This window comes from Dryobates pubescens, chromosome 18 (genome assembly GCF_014839835.1).
Source record: "Dryobates pubescens isolate bDryPub1 chromosome 18, bDryPub1.pri, whole genome shotgun sequence".
NCBI lineage: Eukaryota > Metazoa > Chordata > Aves > Piciformes > Picidae > Dryobates > Dryobates pubescens.
Genome location: NC_071629.1, coordinates 16,076,494 through 16,095,142, shown reverse-complemented (window position 1 = coordinate 16,095,142; position 18,649 = coordinate 16,076,494). Strand labels below are relative to the sequence as shown.

The following is an 18,649-nucleotide window of genomic DNA, read 5'->3' as shown; positions in this document are numbered from 1 at the left end:
AGAAGGAGCTGGAGCAGGTCCAGAGAAAGGCAACAAAGCTGGTCTGGAGAACAGGGCTGGTGAGGAGCAGCTGAGGGAGCTGGAGAAAATGAGGCTGAGGGGAGACCTTCTGGCTCTCTACAGCTCCCTGTAAGGAGGCTGAAGCCAGGTCAGGGTTGGTCTCTTTTCCCAAGGAAGGTCACCTCTGTCCTCCAGTCCTGGCTGTGGGAGCATGACCTACAAGGGAAGATGAGAGTTGGATCTGCCAAGAGGAACATCGTAACTTGCTGCTGCAGGGCTTCTGCAGAGTCACCCTTGAGCAGGCCAGTAACACTTGTGTGAGGCTCTTCACATTTCACCTTGCCAAGAGGCTGAGAGGTGGGAATTTGCTTTAGCTGGAGCTGATGGGGACAGGAGCTGAGTTCTGCATGGGAACAGGTCCCACACTGGTCCATTGCACAGAAACCAAACGGTGGAGGACTGTACCCAAGTGCAGGCAGGTGTTGTTCCTGTCTCTCTAGTCCTGCTGGCCACACTATTGCTGGTACAGACCAGGATGCTGTGGCCTTCTTGGCCACCACATGATCCTCAGGACAGTGTCTGCTGGTAGAGACCTTTACACCCTGAGCACATGTGAGAAGCAGCAGGGAGCTGTGAGTAGGACCCTGCTCTCACCTTTGGGCTCAGCAAGAACTGGCACTCAGTGCCTGCACACTGCTCCTGGAAAGCCAGCAAGGCTCCTCCAGACTGATCCCCACACTGATGTTCTCCAGGCTGCATGTTCACCTTCACCCCTTGCTGAGGGAAGCCACACAGGAGAAGTGGATTGTGTCTGAGGTGGCTGGGTCAGGTAGATGTGAAGTGACCCATGGAGAGAAGTCTTCTTTAAGGGGATGGTGCTGACTCTACCCTGGGCTTGCCCAGCACGGAACAGAAGGTGCCAGGCATTCATAGCTGTGGCAGGGACAAACAGCAGGACCATGGGCCAGTGCTGGGAGAAATAACTGGTCCCCAAGGAGCTCCTGGGCTTGCAAAGTGCTTGTTTGCTCCAGCAAGATGGATTCTTTCAAACCCTCTGTTTTAACCAGTGCCATTTCCTCACTGGCAGGAGCAGGAAGGCAGTGACAGCCCTAAATCCAGGCTGTGCTTTCCCAAGTGTCTTCTCAAACAAGAGTTAATCAACAGGTTGGAAGTTGGACTTAATGATCTTAAAGGTCTCTTCCAACTGAAACAATTCTCTGGTTCTAACAGTAAAACACCCCCTGGAGGGGGTGGGGGAAAGCAACCAGGAGCCCAGGCTGACTCACAGACCAAAATTTCTCGCAGCCAAGGAGCTCTCGTTTGCATTGCCTCCCTCGTGTGGAGAGGAACACTGACAGAAGCTGTTTGTAGGGAAAAAGGGGTGGAGAGCAGGGAGGACCTCGGGCCAGCAGAGCAGCTTTGGCTATAAAGAGCTAGGGAGGAAAGAGAGACAGCACTTGAGCCACAGCAGCTCTGGGGAGGACTCTGCCATGGCAGACAGAAGAGCTGAGTCACTGCATTCCTCCATAGGGCTCCTGGGCATTTCCTCAGGTAGGGATCAACTCCTCTTGGCATGGCAGGGTGGGGTTGGGAAAGGCTTTCCATGGACAACCCCCTTTTCAGAGGGGGTTTAAAGAGGGTGTTGATGCTGATTCTTCTTAGCCTGGGTGCAGCTTTTCGATCCAGCGATCCCTGTGCCTGTGTCAGCTGCCAACAAAATATTTGTCTTGGCTTTGAAGTGCTGGCCTGAACTTTTGTACTCACTCCATGCTGGGTGGGGAGCAAATCCAAACTTTTGGGTACTTCATTTTCATCACTGATCTTTATTTGGCTGCCTTTGCCTCCTCTTTTCCTTTCCTAGCTGGTTCCCCTGCTCTCTCTGCTTGTCTTCACTCCCTTTCATCTGCTCCTTCTGTGCAAAGAGGCAAATTTAATCTGTTTCATCTTTCTGAGTGCTGCCCATGGTAATTTTTGGGCTGATTTTCTGTAGGCACAAAGCTTAAGTGATCACAGAATCACAGGAGGTTCAGAGGTTGGAAAGGACCTCTGGACATCATCCAGTCCAACCCTCCTGCTAAAGGAGCTTGCCCACAGCAGCTTCCCCAGGATAGCAGTGGCTAGGTGGGTTTGGAATCTCTCCAGAGATGAAGACTCCACCACCTCTCAGGGCAGCCTGCTACAGCACCCTTGAATTACAGAAGTTCCTCCTCATGTTTAGGTGGAACTTCTTGTGTTCAAGTTTGTGCCTGTTACCTCTTGTCCTGTCACTGGGCACCACTGAAAAAAGTCTGGTCCCATCCTCCTCACACCCACCCTTTAAGTGCTGATCAGTGTTGATGAGATCCCCCTCACTCTGCTCCTTTCCAGCCTAAAAAGCCCCAATTCTTCTCTCAGCCTTTCCTCATCAGAGAGGTGTTGAAGTCCCCTCAGCATCTTTGGAGCCCTTTGCTGTATGCTTTCCAGCAAGTCCCTGTCCTGTGATGTGCTGAGCATGTTTTCTCTCTGCCTTTTGGGTGACTGGAGTTGGAAAGCTGACTTTTGTCTTTGGCTGACAACAGGAGACCACCTTCAAACCTGATGAGCTCCAAGTTTCTTAAAACTAGGCAATCAACCTCAAGCAAGGTGAAACTATGGACACAAGCTACAATCCTCCCCTCCCAGCTCCCTCAGTTTCACTGTTTGCTGTTAATTTTAACTCTGCTATTAACTCTGGTTGTCTCCTGGGGTTTGGGGCACACTTCACAAGCTCTTTCTCCTTTCCCACCTCCCCTCTCCCCCCACAGGATCACTCTTGCTGGCTGTGCACTTCTACAGTTTGCCCAGAGCAGCCCCTCTGATCCCCAGCACCACTCTTGGAGTCCTCCTCTTGATATTGTCATCTCTTCTGGCATATGCAGGTAAGACACAGAGGGTGGCCAGCTTCAAGGCCTTCTCCTCCACCTTCACATCTATTTGGGCTGCTTTGCCAACAGGTTGATACAAACATGGCAGCCTCACCAGACAAGTGCTATGGGAGTGGTGAGGCACTGAAACAGGCTGCCCAGAGAAGCTGTGGAGGTTCCAAGCCTGGGAGTGGTCAAAGCCAGGTTGGATGCAGCCTTGAGCAAGCTGGTCTAGCAGGAGGTGTCCCTGCCCATGGCAGGGAGGTTGGAACTAGCTGACCTTTAAGGCCCCTTCCAACCCAAACCATTCTATGAATCTGTGTTCTCTCTCTCAAAGTGCAGTCAGAAGGGCAAGCAAAGACATCAGTGCTAGCTTTGAACCAAATCCTTCACCAGCAGCTCTGAGAGTTCTAACAGACTGAACACACAGAACCATAGAGTCATTAAGGTTGAAAGAGACCTCCAAGATCATGGAGTCCAACCATTAACCCAGCACTAAGCCATGTCCCTCAACACCACATCTCCATGGCTCTGAAACCCCTCCAGGGCTCAGGACTCCACCACTACCCTGGGCAGCCTGTTCCAGGACTTGACAAGCAGGATACCAAAGATATCTTCTTGAGAAGGAATGAGTTTTGCTCCTCCTGTGCACTGTCTCCTGAGGAGGCCATTTATTTATGAGGACCATTTATAAGGATCTAGGAGCTTGTAGGACACTTGTGGTTCAAGCAGTGGACCTGCCAGCTTATAGCAGGATCAAACCAAACCATCAGGCAACCCAAAAGAAAAAGGCTCCCAGGACCTGATTTGCTTTAATACATTGTACTAGGGGGAATGGAACAAAAGCAGAAGTGGGTAGGTTCAGATTGGATGTTAGGAAGCAGTTGTTCCCCATCAGGGTGGTGAGACACTGGCACAGGTTGCCCAGGGAGGTGGTGGAAGCCTCATCCCTGGAGGTTTTGAAGGCCAGGCTGGATGTGGCTGTGAGCAGCCTGCTGTAGTGTGAGGTGTCCCTGCCCATGGCAGAGGGGTTGGAACTGGCTGAGCCTTGAGCTGCCTTCCAACCCTAACAATTCTGATTATTACCATTACCATCTTACCCTTGGGCATCATGGAGAAGGGAAGACTTGCTGCACCTCAGCTTCACTGGGGCAAGGCCTGGTACTTAGTTGAAGGAACTCAAAGTCTTTTGAGCTCACCTCAAGAATTCTGATTGATGAGTGCAAAGAGAGGGCTGATGGAATCTTTATTGCGCAGTGTAATGGGACATGCTGCAGACCTACCCAAACTCATGAAGGCTTTGTCTGACATCATGCAGGACCTGTGCAGCTCCATGCTAGCATGGTGACCATGCTTCCAACACACAGCTGCCTGTCCTAGCCACCACTGTCACAGAGCCATAGATTCATAGAATGGTTTGGGTTAGAAGGGACCTTAAAGATCATCAATTTGAACCCCCCTGGCATGGCAGGGGCACTTTCCACTAGACCAGGCTGCTCAAGGCCCTGTCCAGCCTGTCTTTGAATACCTCCTTAAACACATCCACAGCCTCCCTGGGCAGCCTGTTCCAGTGTCTCACCACCCTCACTATAAAGAATTCCCTCCTAATCTCCAGTCTAAATCTGCCCTCTTCCAGCTCAAAGCCACTGCCCCTCATCCTGACACTACAAACCCTTGTGAAAAGTCCCTCTCCAGTTCTCCTGTAGACCTCTCCAGGTACTGGAAGGCTTCTCTAAGGTCTCCCTGGAGCCTTCTCTTCTCCAGGCTGAACAGCCCCAGCTCTCTGCCTATCCCCATAGGTGAGGTGCTCAAGGCCTCACCATCTTTGTGGCCTCCTCTGGACCCACTCCATAACTAACTGCCTCAAAATCACAGTCCTGTCTCTCTCCTTTGTTTCACAGGAGTTTGGAGAAGCCTAAGAAACCGCTCCGTGTTCCTGACTCTCTGCTTGACCATCTCAGCACTCTGGTGTGGCTGTGGAGTACTCTTCATCCTGGAAGGGCAAGGAGTTCTGAGTGCCACTGATGATTTCTGCAATGCCTTGGTGCCTGGCCTGGTCACCTTCACTTTGGCACTGCTGCTGATTGCAGTGGTGGGCTTCCTTTGCAGAGAGGTCATCTTAGCTCTGATCGCCTCTGCTCTCTCTCTTGCCAGCGCTCACGAAGTTGCCCTGTGTTCCAGCCCAGCTTTTGGTTCCTCTGCTGTGGCTTGCAATTACATGGTCATCTGCTTGGTTGGTGGCTATTTTGCCCTGGGAAGGATTCTCTGTTTCCTAACCAAAGAGAAAATTGTCCTCCCTGGCACAGAGCTGGCCAAGAAGACGACCCCTGAACGGCTTCAGTCCTCGGGTGGCAGCATGAACTGTTTTGCAGTCACCGGTCTGATCCTGAACATGCTCTCTGCCAGTGTCTTTGGCTGTAGGCTCCTGGGCATCACTGGCAAGCTGTTTATTGGCCAAGTGCCCTGGCTGTGGGCAGCTGGGGTCTACCAGCTTGGCATCTGCATCCTGTCCTACCGAGCACTGGATGTTCTCATGGCCACCTTCTTTGGTTTCACTTCCATCCTGAAGTTTGCTGGAGGCTATTGCCTCCTGTACCTGATCTGGCAACCAGAGGAACCATCTTTCCCTACTCCATTCCTGGTGGTTTTCTCCATCCTCTTTGTTGTCTTGGCTCTTTTCCTCACTCTGAAGAGCCCGGTGGATGGCCTCTATTTGCTCTTTTACGTGGCCTACTGCATTGCCTTAGCTTGCTGTCCCAAGGGGTTTTTTGAGGGAGTACCCCAAGGTGTGGATGTGGCCATCTTTGTGGCCTCAGCCTTGATGAGCCTGGTTCACCTGTGCAATGTGGCAGCAAGTGCCAGGGTGCCCACGGGGGAGGGGGCTGTGAGGGCTCTGCTCGCGCGCAGCAGCGCGCTGAAGCTGCGGGAAGGAGCAGACCTCCACGCTCCCTACCTTGGCTATTCCAAGTATGCAGATGCAGAAGTCCTGGGCTATGCATGCAGTGTCCTTGCTTCTTTTGCTATGACAAGGGCAGGAGAGCCCCAGGCTCCGCTGGCTACTGTTGTAATCCCATGGGTGGTGGTAGCCGGTGGGATCCTTAAGCTTCTGGGTGGCTCGGTGGCCTTTGCCCGGGGTAAAACCTTGGAGAGCAGTGCCTTCATTCTCTATGCTGTCATGTGGATCATCTGGGGCTTGACCAGGTATGCTGGCCTCTGTGGCACTGCCAGGAGCTTCCACACAGCTGCAGGCATCGTTGCCTTCATGCTCTTCAATGGCTTCATCGTCTTCTGCACGCTCTTCTTAAACACTGCCTGGTTCCTTTACTCCCTCACTTTCTTGCTGATCTCTGCCAGCTTCTTGCTGGATGCCATCCATGCTCTTCCAGCTGGCTATGACATTGCTGCTACTCTCCTCTTTGGCCTGGTCAGCTTTTACTGCTTCCTCTCTGCCCTTTTCAACAGCACCTTTGAGGGTTCCTGCTTGTCAATGGGCAGGCCCATTGTGCAGCTCAGTGGTGTGGGGGGAGGAACCACCAAGTGCCTTCACCTGCCTGCCAGGAAAGCTTCCTCAGTCAAGAAGATTGCAGGTAAGGGCATGCTGTGGGGGTGGACTCTGGTGGGGGTTGGAAGCAGAAGACTATTAAAATTCCAATGCAGAGGTGGAAGCCAGGATCATCTGGTGACATTTTTGATGAAGTGGCCTAAGTTACACGAGTCATTAGAAACTAAATAGGCTATGGGGAAGATTAGACCAGCTCACAGAGTCCCAGCATGGTGGGGGTTGGAGGGGACCTCTGGAGATCAGCCAGTCCAACATCCCTGCTTTTAAAGCAGGGACACCCACAGCAGCTTGCCCAGGATCACAATGGTCAGATAGCTTTGGAAGCTCTCCAGAGAAGGAGACTTCACAACCTCTCTGGGCAGCCTGCTCCAGGGCTCCAGCACCATCACAGCACAGAATTTTCTCCTCATTTCCAGATGGAACCTCCTGGGTTCCAGTTGGTGCCTGTTGCCCCTTGTCCTGTCCCTGGGCACCACTGAGAAGAGCCTGGCCCCACCTTCTTGCCCCCATCCTTTAGCTCTTGCTGAGCGTTGATCAGATCCCCTCTGGGGCTGCTCTTCTCAAGGCTCAACAGCCCCAAGGCTCTCATCCTTTGCTCCTCACAGAGATGCTCCAGGTCCCTCTCCAGTTCCTTTAGAAGAGCTGGGTCCAGCAGTGAATTTGCTGGTGTCCCTCCTGTGTCACATCCCTCCCTGCTCACCCAGTCTGACATAGAATAGAACAGAATTAACCAGGTTGGAAGAGACCTTTGAGATCATCAAGTCCAACCTATCACCCAACACCATCTAATCAACTAAACCATGGCACCAAGCACCCCATCCAGTCTCTTCCTAAACACCTCCAGTGATGGTGACTCCACCACCTCCCTGGGTAGCACATTCCAATGGCCAATCTCTCTTTCTGGGAAGAACTTCTTCCTAACCTCCAGCCTAAATCTCCCCTGGGACAGCTTGAGGCTGTGTCCTCAGCCCTCCAGGCTGGTACTACCACCCAAAGCTTTGTATAGACAAAGCAGGGCAAACCCACAGTGCTTGGTCTCTCCATGGGACTGAATGCCTTCTGGCCTGAGGAAGGTCACCCAGAGCTCCCCTAAAGGCCAGATCTCCTCTTGGAGGAGGGCTAGATAAGTCCCTGTCAGAGGAAGTGCTGTGTTAGCTGGGAACAGGGAAGGAGAGCACCAGGTTGGCTGTTGTGTCTGTGACAGCTCCAGCATGAGTTACAGCCCCCCACTTGTAGTCACTCAAGAGGCTCTGCCCTGTTCCTGTGCCAACAGATATCCTGAGGAACGGAGGGACTTGTGGCATCCCCACAGACACTGTGTACGTGCTTGTGGCAGCCTGTCACCGCCCTGATGCTGTGGAGAAGGCTCACCAGTAAGTATCTGGTCTGGCTTGCTGCAGTGAGGGCTTCCTTGGCTGCTCTGACTCATAGAATCACAGCATTGCTTTGGCTGGAACAGGCCTCTAAGATCATCAGGTCCAGCCGTCAACCCAACACCCCCATGGCCATCAAACCATGTCCCAAAATGCCATGGCCACACATTTCTTGACCACCTCCATGGATAGTGACTCCAGCACCTGCTTGGGCAGCCTGTTCCACTGCCTGACCACCCTTGCAGGAGAGAAATTGCTCCTAGTCTCCAACCTAAACCTCCCCTGGCACAATTTCAGGCTATCTCCAATGTCCTATTGCTTGTTACTAGGGAGAAGAGACCAACCCCCACCTGGCTCTAACCTCCTTTCAGGGAGCTGTAGAGAGCAATGAGGTCAGCCCTCAGCCTCCTCTCCTCCAGGCTGAACATCCTCAGGTCCCTCAGCCTCTACCCATGAGACCTGTTCTCCACACCCCTCACCAGCTTTGTTGCCTCTAGGACTGGTAACTGCTGCTGAGTGCGATCTATAGCTTAGGCTTCATGAGGAGAACAAAGCTTGGGGGAGAAGCTCTGAATGAGGAAAGGAGGCCATTGAGCTAGAGTTGTCTGCTAGGCTGTGGAAGGCTTCTGGCAAGTGATGGAGCCTGGATTTCATAAGGAAACCCAAACAAGTGGCAAGCAGGGAAGGGACTTGCTGTCCATAACTGTAGGTGTTTCTTGTTCCAACCCAAACCCTCTTGTGTTTAACCAAACCCTCTTAGAGGCCAGCACCCCTCATATTGGTGGGAGTTCCTCAGAACCTGGGCATCTGGGTCATCACTGCCCATCACTACCCATCTTCTACCCATCCCCAGAAACTGATCTCTTGGTTTGGAGCAGACAGTCTTGATCTGGAATAGGCATGAACATCCATTCCAGTCAGGTCCTCTGTTGACCAGTCCTGCTTTTACCCCAGACTGCTGATCCAGGCAGAGCCTGCAGACCTTGTCCTGACTCTGGGCCTCACCTCAGCTTGGAAACAAATCCCCACCTTAACTCCAGGCTCCTTTTTCTTCCCTCCTTCCCAGGTCCAAGCGCCAGGCTCAGGATCGTCCGATGTCCCTCTGGATTTCTAGCCTGAAGCAACTGGAACCTGCAAAGCATTTGTTCACTCCCCTCCTCTGGGACTTCATGGAGGCTGCCTGGCCATCTCCTATTAGCTTGGTGATTCCCAGAGGTGAGGAAATCTCGTTGCTTCCATGTTCTCTAGAGAGCTTTGGCTGTGAAATTCCAAGGTGAAGTCACGGAATTGGTTTGGGTTGGAAGAGACCTCTGAGACAGCAGAGTCCAACCATGGACCTCACACTGCCATGGCCATTAAACCATGTCCTGAAGTGCCAGGTGTACACATTTTTTTGAAGACAAGAAAAGTCATAGAATCCTGGAATGGTTTGGGTTGGAAGGGACCTTCAAGGTCATCTAGATCCAACCCCCTGCCACAGGCAGCTTGCTCAAGGCCTCATCCAGCCTGGCCTCGAACACGTCCAGGGAGGGGGCACCCACAACCTCCCTGAGCAACCTGTTGCTGCATCTCCCCACCCTCACTGTGAAGAATGCACATCCCTGGGTGACCTCTTCCTTGTGCAGGTGACTGGGTGGACTTCCTGGGAATGAAGGACTCTGCTAAATACGTGGGCACCCCTCAGAGCATCGCCATCCGCATCCCCGACTGCTCGGTCACCACGCACCTCATCGACATGGTGAGTGGCACCTGGCCCAGCCGTGCTGGGGGCCAGAGCCTGCCTCCCTCTGCTGTCAAGCACCAGCTGCCAAGTCCTCTGGCTTCCTGGAGAGGAAGAAGTGAGAAGCTGGAGCCCTCCTCCCCTCCCCTCCTCCCCTCCCCTCCTCCCCTTCCCTCCTCCTCTCCCCTCCTCCCCTCCCCTCCTCCTCTCCCCTCCTCCCCTCCCCTCCTCCTCTCCCCTCCTCCCCTCCCCTCCTCCTCTCCCCTCCTCCCCTCCCCTCCTCCCTTCCCCTCCCCTCCTCCCCTCCTCCCCTCCCCTCCTCCCCTCCTCCCCTTCTCCCCTCCCCTCCTCCCCTCCTCCCCTCCCCTCCTCCCCTCCCCTCCTCCCCTCCCCTCCTCCCCTCCCCTCCTCCCCTCCCCTCCTCCCCTCCCCTCCTCCCCTCCCCTCCTCCTCTCTCCTCCTCCTCTCTTTCTTTTCTCGGTGAGGTGAAGGTCCTAGCAGGTTTGGAGACTGACTGCAGTGAGCTAAAATGAGTAACTCCTGCACACACACACACACACATACACACAAAACCAGAATACACCAAGAAGAAGGGGTGGAGGGTGCAGGAAGCTTGAAGCTGATGTTATGGCAGAAAAGAGGCTCAAAGGAGGGACCACCAGGTCAGAGAGGCACAAAAGAGACACTTAACTGACACTTGGTCTGGTTCCCTACACAGAACTCCTGTGCTGCAGGCATGGGCTTATCTGAAGCCAGAACAACTTCAGAAGGTCCAGAGGAACTCTGCCTGTTCTCCTCAATTCTAGGACAGACACTGTAGGCCTTTGGCAATTTCTCTTGCCAGAAAACCCAATGTTCTTTCCTGCTCCACACCAGTAAGCCCCAGTGACCCCCCAGTTCAACACTCAGCACACATTTGGTGGGACTGCAGTTGCCTCCATGAAAGGTCTCTCCTTGGGTGGGTGACTCTTGAGTTCTCTTTAGATTCACAAAGACTCACAGAGTGATGCTCACCTGCTTTATGCACCAAAACCTGCTCTTATTCCCCTTTTTCTGTCACCAGGTTGGCCCCATCGTGGTCACATCAGCCAACCCAACTGGAGAGGCAGATACCACACACCACAACCAAGTGTATGCCAAGCTGGGAGATAAGGTGACTTCATTCTGTTTGGTCCCAAGAGATGTGTTGGTGGGCCCCATGCTCTTTAATATCTTTATTGATGATCTGGAGGAGGGGATTGAGTCCATCATCAGTCAGTTTGCAGATGACACCAAGCTGGGGGCAGGAGTTGATCTGTTAGAGGGTAGGAGAGCTCTGCAGAGGGACCCTGACAGGCTGGACAGATGGACAGAGGCCAAGGGCATGAGACTGAACACATCCAAGTGCTAGGTTCTACACATTGGCCACAACAACCCCAGGCAGTGCTGCAGGCTGGGGTCAGAGTGGCTGGAGAGCAGCCAGGCAGAGAGGGACCTAGGGGTGCTGGTTGATGGTAGGCTGAACATGAGCCTGCAGTGTGCCCAGGACATTAGGCAGAAGCTCTTTACTCTGAGGGTGGTGAGACACTGGAACAAGTTGCCCAGAGAAGCTGTGGATGCTTTATCCCTGGAGGTGTTTAAGACCAGGCTGGATGAGGCTATGAACAACCTGCTCTCTAGTGGGGGATGTTCCAGCCCATGGCAGGGAGCTGGAACAAGATGATCTCTAAGGTCCCTTCCGACTCAAGGAGAGAGCACCTCCAGAGAGATGCTGCTGGGGCAGAACCATTTCAGCAGCCAATTCATTTCATGGTACTTTGGGGTGTGTGCCACATGTGGTAGAACAAGGTGAAACAACTGCAGGTGGGACTTGGAGCCTGGTAACTACGTGGCTGAGCTGAAAGCCCCATGGCTGTGGGGAGGAGCTGCTGGAGCTTCCAGCTGTTGCCAGTCAGTAAATTTCAAGAGCAACAACTTCCCGGTGCCAAACTCTTTCCAAGTGCCTCTCCCAAATATTATTCTTCCCCCACAGGCTGGGTTTTGATTTCAATGTGATTGTTTTCCACCAGTCTATGCTGTCATCAAAATATTATTGTTTGCCTGCACTCCACATTGTTACTTACTCTGCAAGTAGTTTTGTGAAAGGCAACCTTGGAGCTGGAGCCACCTGGCTTCTCCCATCAGCACCTGGCTGAGCCTGCAGTGTGCCCAGGCAGCCAAGAGGGCCAATGGCATCCTGGCCTGCAGCAGGAAGAGTGTGGCCAGCAGGAGCAGGGAGGTCATTCTGCCCTGTGCTCAGCACTGCTCAGGCCACACCTTGAGTCCTGTGTCCAGTTCTGGGCCCCTCAGTTTAGGAAAGATGTTGAGCTGCTGGAAGGTGTCCAGAGAAGGGCAACAAAGCTGGGGAGGGGTCTGGAGCACAGCCCTGTGAGGAGAGGCTGAGGGAGCTGGGGTTGCTTAGCCTGGAGAAGAGGAGGCTCAGGGGAGACCTTGCTCTCTACAACTACCTGAAGCAAGGTTATAGCCAGGTGGGGGTTGGTCTCTTCTCCCAGGCAAGCATCACCAGAACAAGAGGACACAGTCTCAAGCTGTGCCAGGGGAGGTTTAAGCTGGATGTTAGGAAGAAATTCTTCCCAGAAAGAGAGATTGGCCATTGGGATGTGCTGCCCAGGGAGGTGATGGAGTCACCATCACTGGAGGTGTTTAGGAGGAGACTGGATGGGGTGCTTGGTGCCATGGGTTAGTTGATTAGATGGTGTTGGATGACAGGTTGGACTCAGTGATCTCAAAGGTCTCTTCCAACTTGGTTAATTCTATTCTATTCTAAGAACACAACCACTTTGTTTCCAGCAGGGAAATCCATAGATGGTATCAAGAGTGTGGGGAAGCACCTCTTGGATGCTCCTCATGTTGGTGTTGGGAGACCAAAACTCTTCTGGTTTATCCAGTGGAGCTGTGGTTTGGTTGGAAGATCATTCATCTTCCAACACAAAATGATGTGAGCAACAAAACCATGTCCCCTGCCTTACAGCAGGGCTCCAGCTGGCCTTCAGCTGTCCCAACACAGGAGAATTCCCAGCTCAGGCTGAAGCTGGGCTAAAACTGGTGCCAAAGCTCTGAAATATTCCTGGCTTTCAGAGCTTGCAGAAGTTCTGGATGGACCCTGCTCATGGCTGATCAAATGAGCTTTCATCTCACAGCTGAAGCCTGAGTGGGCTTCACTGGGTGTGTTCCTGGCAGCTTAGATGAGAGCAGTTTCAAACCAGAGGTGGTGCTCATCTTCTGCCTCTGACCCCTCAACAATCTGTTTTTCTACAGATGTGTTTTGTGGAGGGGACTTCAAAGCTCCTGTGAGGAGCAGCTGAGGGACCTGGGGTTGTTCAGCCTGGAGAAGAGGAGGCTGATAGGAGACCTTTTGGCTCTCTAAAACTCTCTGAAGGGAGGTTGGAGCCAGATGTGTGTTAGTCTCTTCTCCCATAGAACTACAGGATAAAAGGAAATGGCCTCAAGATGTCCCAGGGGAGGTTTAGGCTGGACATGAGGAACAATTTCTTCCCTCACAGGGTTGTCCAGGCCTGGCCCAGGCTGCCCAGGGCAGTGGTGGAGTCCCCAGCCCTGGGGGGGTTTCAAAGCTGTGTAAATGTGGTGCTGAGGGCCATGGTTTGGTGGTGACCTGGCAGTGCTGGGTTAAGGGTTGGACTCCATGGTCTTTAAGTTCTCTTCTAGCCTAAGCAATTCCATGACTCTATCAAAGCTGCCCTTGCTGTGCTGCTGACCTTCTCCCACCCACCTCTCACTCTCTGCTTTCACTGAATTAACTCCTTCCAAATCCAGCTCTCGGCGTCAGTGCAACGGGGCAGGATGGAGCAGAGGTGCTCTGATGATGACTACCTGCTATTGAGGGGTGGAAACTGCCTTCTCTGCCCCCAAAGGCCAGAAGGGAGCTTGGTGTGAGCCTCTGCTGCTTTTCAGGTGGATGCAGTCCTTTGTGATGGGCCTTCCCCAGAGAACATTGCCTCCACCGTGGTAGACTGCACCAAACTCGACAGTGGAAACATTGGGTTCTTCAGAGTTGGGATCATCCCCAAGGCACAGGTAAAACCCATCCTGGTTTGCTCTCTTCCATCTCTCTTCAGTGGGGTTTGGACTGGGGAGGTTTCTCAGTTTAGTTAGGACCTAAAGACATCTCTGCTAGCTACGAGGAGTTCTCATAAGGTGGTGTGAGAGAGCCCAAAGCCAGAGCTCTGTGGTGTCTGTGTCCTGATCCTGCTTCCTGACCACTGTGGCACCTCTCTGTGCTGAGGAATGGGAGAGGTGGGACTGATTGGTGCATGGGAAGAGCTCTGAGATCCAAGGGCATGGATCAGCTTGGGGCAAGCTCTCCCTTTACACATCCCAGAGACCTTTGAGCAACAATCAGAATCACAGAAGGGTTTTGGTTGGAAGAGACCTTTAAGATCAAGTCCAACCCTTCACCCAGCACTGCCAGGTCACCACCAAACCATGGCCCTCAGCACCACATCTCCAGGGCTTCAAAACTCCTCCAGGAATGGGGACTCCACCACTGCCCTGGACAGCTTGGGCCAGGGCTTGACAGCCTTTTGGGGGAAGGAATTGTTCCTCATGTCCAATCTAAACCTCCCCTGGGGCAACTTGAGGCCATTTCCTCTTGTCTCATTGCTTCTTCCTTAAGAGAAGAGACCAAGCCCCTTTGGCTCCAACCTCCTTTCAGGGAGCTGTAGAGGGTGAGTGTGACCCCAAGGCCTCAGCCATACAGCTTGAAGGAGAACAGGACATAGTTAAACATCTGGAGAAGAAATTGGTGCTCTCCTCTAATTACTAACCCACTCACAGCCAGTGTTTACTCATTCCAGGTGCTGCAGATACTGGAGCAGGTGCAGAAGAAGCACTCATTGGTCCCTAACAGTGATCCTTGCACCACCAAAGGCCGGGGAGAACATCTAAACCACAGGCATGCTGTGCACAACGGGGTGGGATTGGCTGCCTTGGGAGAGACATCACCAGCTCAGGCCCCTGAAGATGGCCATGAGAGCTACACTCGGCTCTGACTCTGGGGCAGGCCAAGTTCCATCCTCAGCAGGAAAGTGCTGGATGGACAATGACAAACTGGGGAATGGGAGAGGTGTCCCAGCTCCAGGGGTGACTTCTTCATCTTTCTGTTGGTACTGCTAAAACATCCCAGTGCAGAGCTGGCATCAGCCACAGCCACCCAGAGGTAAAACTTCCACTCACGGACACTGCCAGCTCTCACTGACCAAAGGAGGTGGTGTGTTGGAGACAGGTGGCCCAGAGCTTTGCTCTTGTCACTGGGACTCAATGACTTTGGTTTGGGCCACAGCATGAGGGTTTTGCTAATCACACATTAGGAGGGAAAGCACTGCAAGAAACTTGAACTGGGAGAGGGAGAGTGTACTCAGGTGAACACCAGGGAGGGTCTCAGGAGGCCTCAGAAGACTCAGCCTGGGCTTCTTCAGTTGAGTCCACCTTTGGAGTCCTCAGCACAGCAGAGACATGGACTTATTGGAGTGAGCCCAGAGGAGGCCACAGCAATGATGGGAGGGCTGGAAGCTTTCTGCTGTGAGGCCAGGCTGAGAGAGTTGGGCCTGTTCAGCCTGCAGAAGAGAAGGCTCGAGGGAGACCTTCTGGTGGCCCTGAGGGGCTTCAAGGAGCCAAAAGAAAGCTGGGGACAGACTTCTGAGCAGGGCTTGCTGTGACAGGACAAGGGGTGATGGTTTGAACTCAAAGAGGGAGATTCAGACTGGAGAGAAGGGAGAAATGTTTGACACTGAGGGTGGTGAGAGCCTGGCCCAGGTTGCCCAGAGAGGTGGGAGGTGCCCCATGCCTGGAACCATTGCAGGTCAGGTGGTTTGGGGCTCTGAGCAACCTGCTCTAGTTGCAGATGTCCCTGCTGGCTGCAGGCATTGGACTAGATGACTTTTAAAGGTCCTTTCCCACCCAAACCAGTCTGGGATTCAATGAGCTGGAGCTATCTTCTGATCTTGTCAAAATAGAGGCCACAGAACCCAACATCATGAAGAGCTGCCATTAGCTGGGACACCATTTTCTCTCTTTCACAGCCAGGGTGGACTTCCTCATCTGAAGACTCCCATACTATCTCCTTAGAAGCTGTGGAGCATCCTGGAGGACCCTCCTTTCCCATGTTCTCTCCTGCAGAGTCTCTGTTGCAGGACAATCATCTGCACTGCGTTTGAGGGTGCTAGACGCTGGTCTCTTCCCTGACAGCATGACCACATCTCACGGTCCCTTTCCTCCAGGCTGCAGGTTTAGGGCTGAGTGGTAGCTGCTGACCAGGAGAAGGTGGATAGACCTTCCAAAGCCACATGAGAAGTTACTCTTGCTGTTGGTGGCTTGTTTGACCTCTGAAAACTGTTGATCTTATTCTCACCTGAGTGAGGTGCAAGGTGCTGACCCAACTCCGGCTGAAACCAAGGAGCTGCTTGTGTTGGTTTCACCTGAGGTTCTGCTGAAACAGAAATGCTGTGCAGTCAGAGGAGCTCAACCTCTACCAACCATGGCCACAAACAGATCTTCTCAAGCTTGTTCTCACAGAGCTGGCTCTCTTCCTGCAGAGAAAGCGAGCTCCAGATGGCTGAGTCTGGGGCGCTCATTTTTGCTGTCTATTTAACTGTATCTCCTGGGGGGTTTCTTCCAACTGGGTTTTAGAAAGCAATAAAAGATTTCCACTTCATCATCTGTCTTGTGGGGCTCTGCTGGCACCTGCAGCATCACTGCAGGTCTTGGGAGGAGGTCTGGATGAGCAGCATGGGGATGTGGTGTAAGAGCTGCGTACAGGGAGGTGTTAGGTGACGGTTGCACTTGGTCGTCTTCAAGTCTTTTCCAGCCAGGATGCTTCTGTGATCACCTCCCTGGAGGGGTTCAAGGCCAGGCTGGATGAGGCCCTGAGCAGCCTGGTCTAGTGGGAGGTGGCCCTGCCCACTGCAGAGGGGTGGGAATTGGACAATTTTGCAGGTCCCTTCCAACCCAAACCAATCTATGAAGCCAGGAAAGTCCTGGTGGGTAAAAGGGTTGTGGAATTCAGCATGGTCCTGCCCATGGAGAGATAATTCAATGGCATCCTGGCCTGTACCACGAACAGCATGGCCAGCAGGAGCAGGGAGGGCATTCTGCCCTGTGCTCAGCACTGGTTAGGCTACACCTTGAGTCCTGTGTCCAGTTCTGGGCCCCTCAGTTTAGGAAAGATGTTGAGTTGCTGGAAGGTGTCCAGAGAAGGGCAACAAAGCTGGGGAGGGGTCTGGAGCACAGCCCTGTGAGGAGAGGCTGAGGGAGCTGGGGTTGCTTAGCCTGGAGAAGAGGAGACTCAGGGGAGACCTTCTTGCTCTCTACAGCTCCCTGAAGGGAGGTTGTAGCCAGGTGGGGGTTGGTCTCTTCTCCCAGGCAACCAGCACCAGAACAAGAGGACGCAGTCTCAAGCTGTGCCAGGGGAGGTTCAGACTGGATGTTAGGAGGAAATTCTACACAGAGAGAGAGATTGGCCATTGGAATGTGCTGCCCAGGGAGGTGGTGGAGTCACCATCACTGGAGGTGTTTAGGAGGAGACTGGATGGGATGCTTGGTGCATGGTTTAGTTGATCAGATGGTGTTGGGTGATAGGTTGGACTTGATGATCTTGAAGGTCTCTTCCAATCTGGTTTATTCTATTCTATTCTATTCTATTCTATTCTATTCTATTCTATTCTATTCTATTCTATTCTATTCGAGGGAATCAAATTGTGTCACTTCCCAGGGTGAGAAAGAGAAGCTGAAACATCTCTCCTATCAGGACAGGCTGAGGGAGTTGGGGCTGTCCAGCCTGGGGAAGAGAAGGCTCTGGGGAGACCTTCTTGTGACTTTTCAGGTACCTGAAGGGGGCTACAGGAAGGTTGAGGAGGAACTATCTAGAAGGGCAATGGTTTGAAACTGGAGCAGCATAGGGAGTAACGCAGGTTTAGGTTGGACATCAGGAGGAAGTTCTGCACAATGAGCATAGTGAAACACTGGAACAGGTAGCCCAGGGATGGGGTGGAAGCATCATCCCCAGAGACATTCAAGGTGAAACTTGATGGGGTCCTGAGCAACCTGATCCAATTGGATCCAGAGGGCCTGACCAAGGTGAGCTTTGAGGGTACCTGATGCATTGGAGGATAAGATGCCACACCTGGCTCCGTTCTCTCTCTTGCCCTCTCCATAGTGCCTACAGAGAGCTCTGATCACAGTATCAGGACATGGGGAGGACATGCTGAGGAACCATTTCTCACTCTCCTGAGTGAGGTGCAAGGTGGGGAGATAGCTCAGGTCAGTCCTTGTTTTCCCCCAGCCACAACTCTCCTGTGGGCAAGCAAACTGGGAAGCAAGAGTTTGGGGAGGAGGGGATGTGCATGGGGTGGTTCAGTGACATCAAGGCAGACACACTGCTAATATTTCAGAGGTCTCCCAACACTCAAGGTGAAGGAACACACCTGGAGAAGTGGAGAAGGAGGAAAAGCCTCTTTTGGAAGTGGCAAACCCAAACCACTTTGGTGTGCAAGTGATGGTGAAAAGGGCAGTGAGACACTGCAACAGGCTGCCCAGGGAGGTCATGGATGCCCTCTCCCTAGAAGTGTTCAAGGGCAGGTTGGATGAGGCCTTGAGCAGCCTAGTCTAGGGGGAGGTGTTCCTGTCCATGGCAGGGGGGTTGGAGGTCCCTTCCACCCAAACCATTCCCTGAATCTCTGAAAGGGTTGGGACAAAGGTGTGATGGGTCTCCAGCGTGTCTTCTGCAAGAGCACGGACGAAATCCATCTTCAGGTGCTGACAAGAGTGTGTCACCTCTTTTCATCACTCCAAATGTAGGCTTCTGGTCAAAAGACATTGTCCAGCCTTCCTCTGAGGAAGCTTGCACTGAGCCCTTCTGGTTGTGTCCATCTCCTGTCCTGCTCCGTGGGAAGGCATCACTCCATTGCAGTGTCCAGATGAGGAGCACGGAGGGGGTGCCAGGTCCTCAGCCCTCCATTGCAGGAGAAACTTGAAATGGCTGAGGAAAAATCCAAGGCCTGGGAGAAAGGCCAGTTTTTGGAAGCATTGTCAACGACTTGGAGGCCTTTAGGCTTGAAAG

The 18,649-nt window shown here is 53.0% G+C and overlaps 2 protein-coding genes across 2 annotated transcripts in view; one reads left to right on the top strand and one right to left on the bottom strand.

Moving 5' to 3' along the window:
• Positions 1-18,649, bottom strand: part of NSDHL (NAD(P) dependent steroid dehydrogenase-like) — a 277,264-nt gene that overhangs the window by 20,945 nt on the left and 237,670 nt on the right. The window lies entirely within an intron of this gene.
• On the top strand, positions 1,397-14,585 carry LOC104297930 (uncharacterized). The gene is made up of 9 exons (XM_054169810.1): positions 1,397-1,551; positions 2,784-2,897; positions 4,784-6,469; positions 7,718-7,817; positions 8,884-9,032; positions 9,443-9,555; positions 10,601-10,690; positions 13,489-13,611; positions 14,391-14,585. Exons 1-9 carry the CDS (start codon positions 1,491-1,493, stop codon positions 14,583-14,585), a joined length of 2,631 nt encoding a protein of 876 aa, XP_054025785.1. The 5' UTR covers positions 1,397-1,490.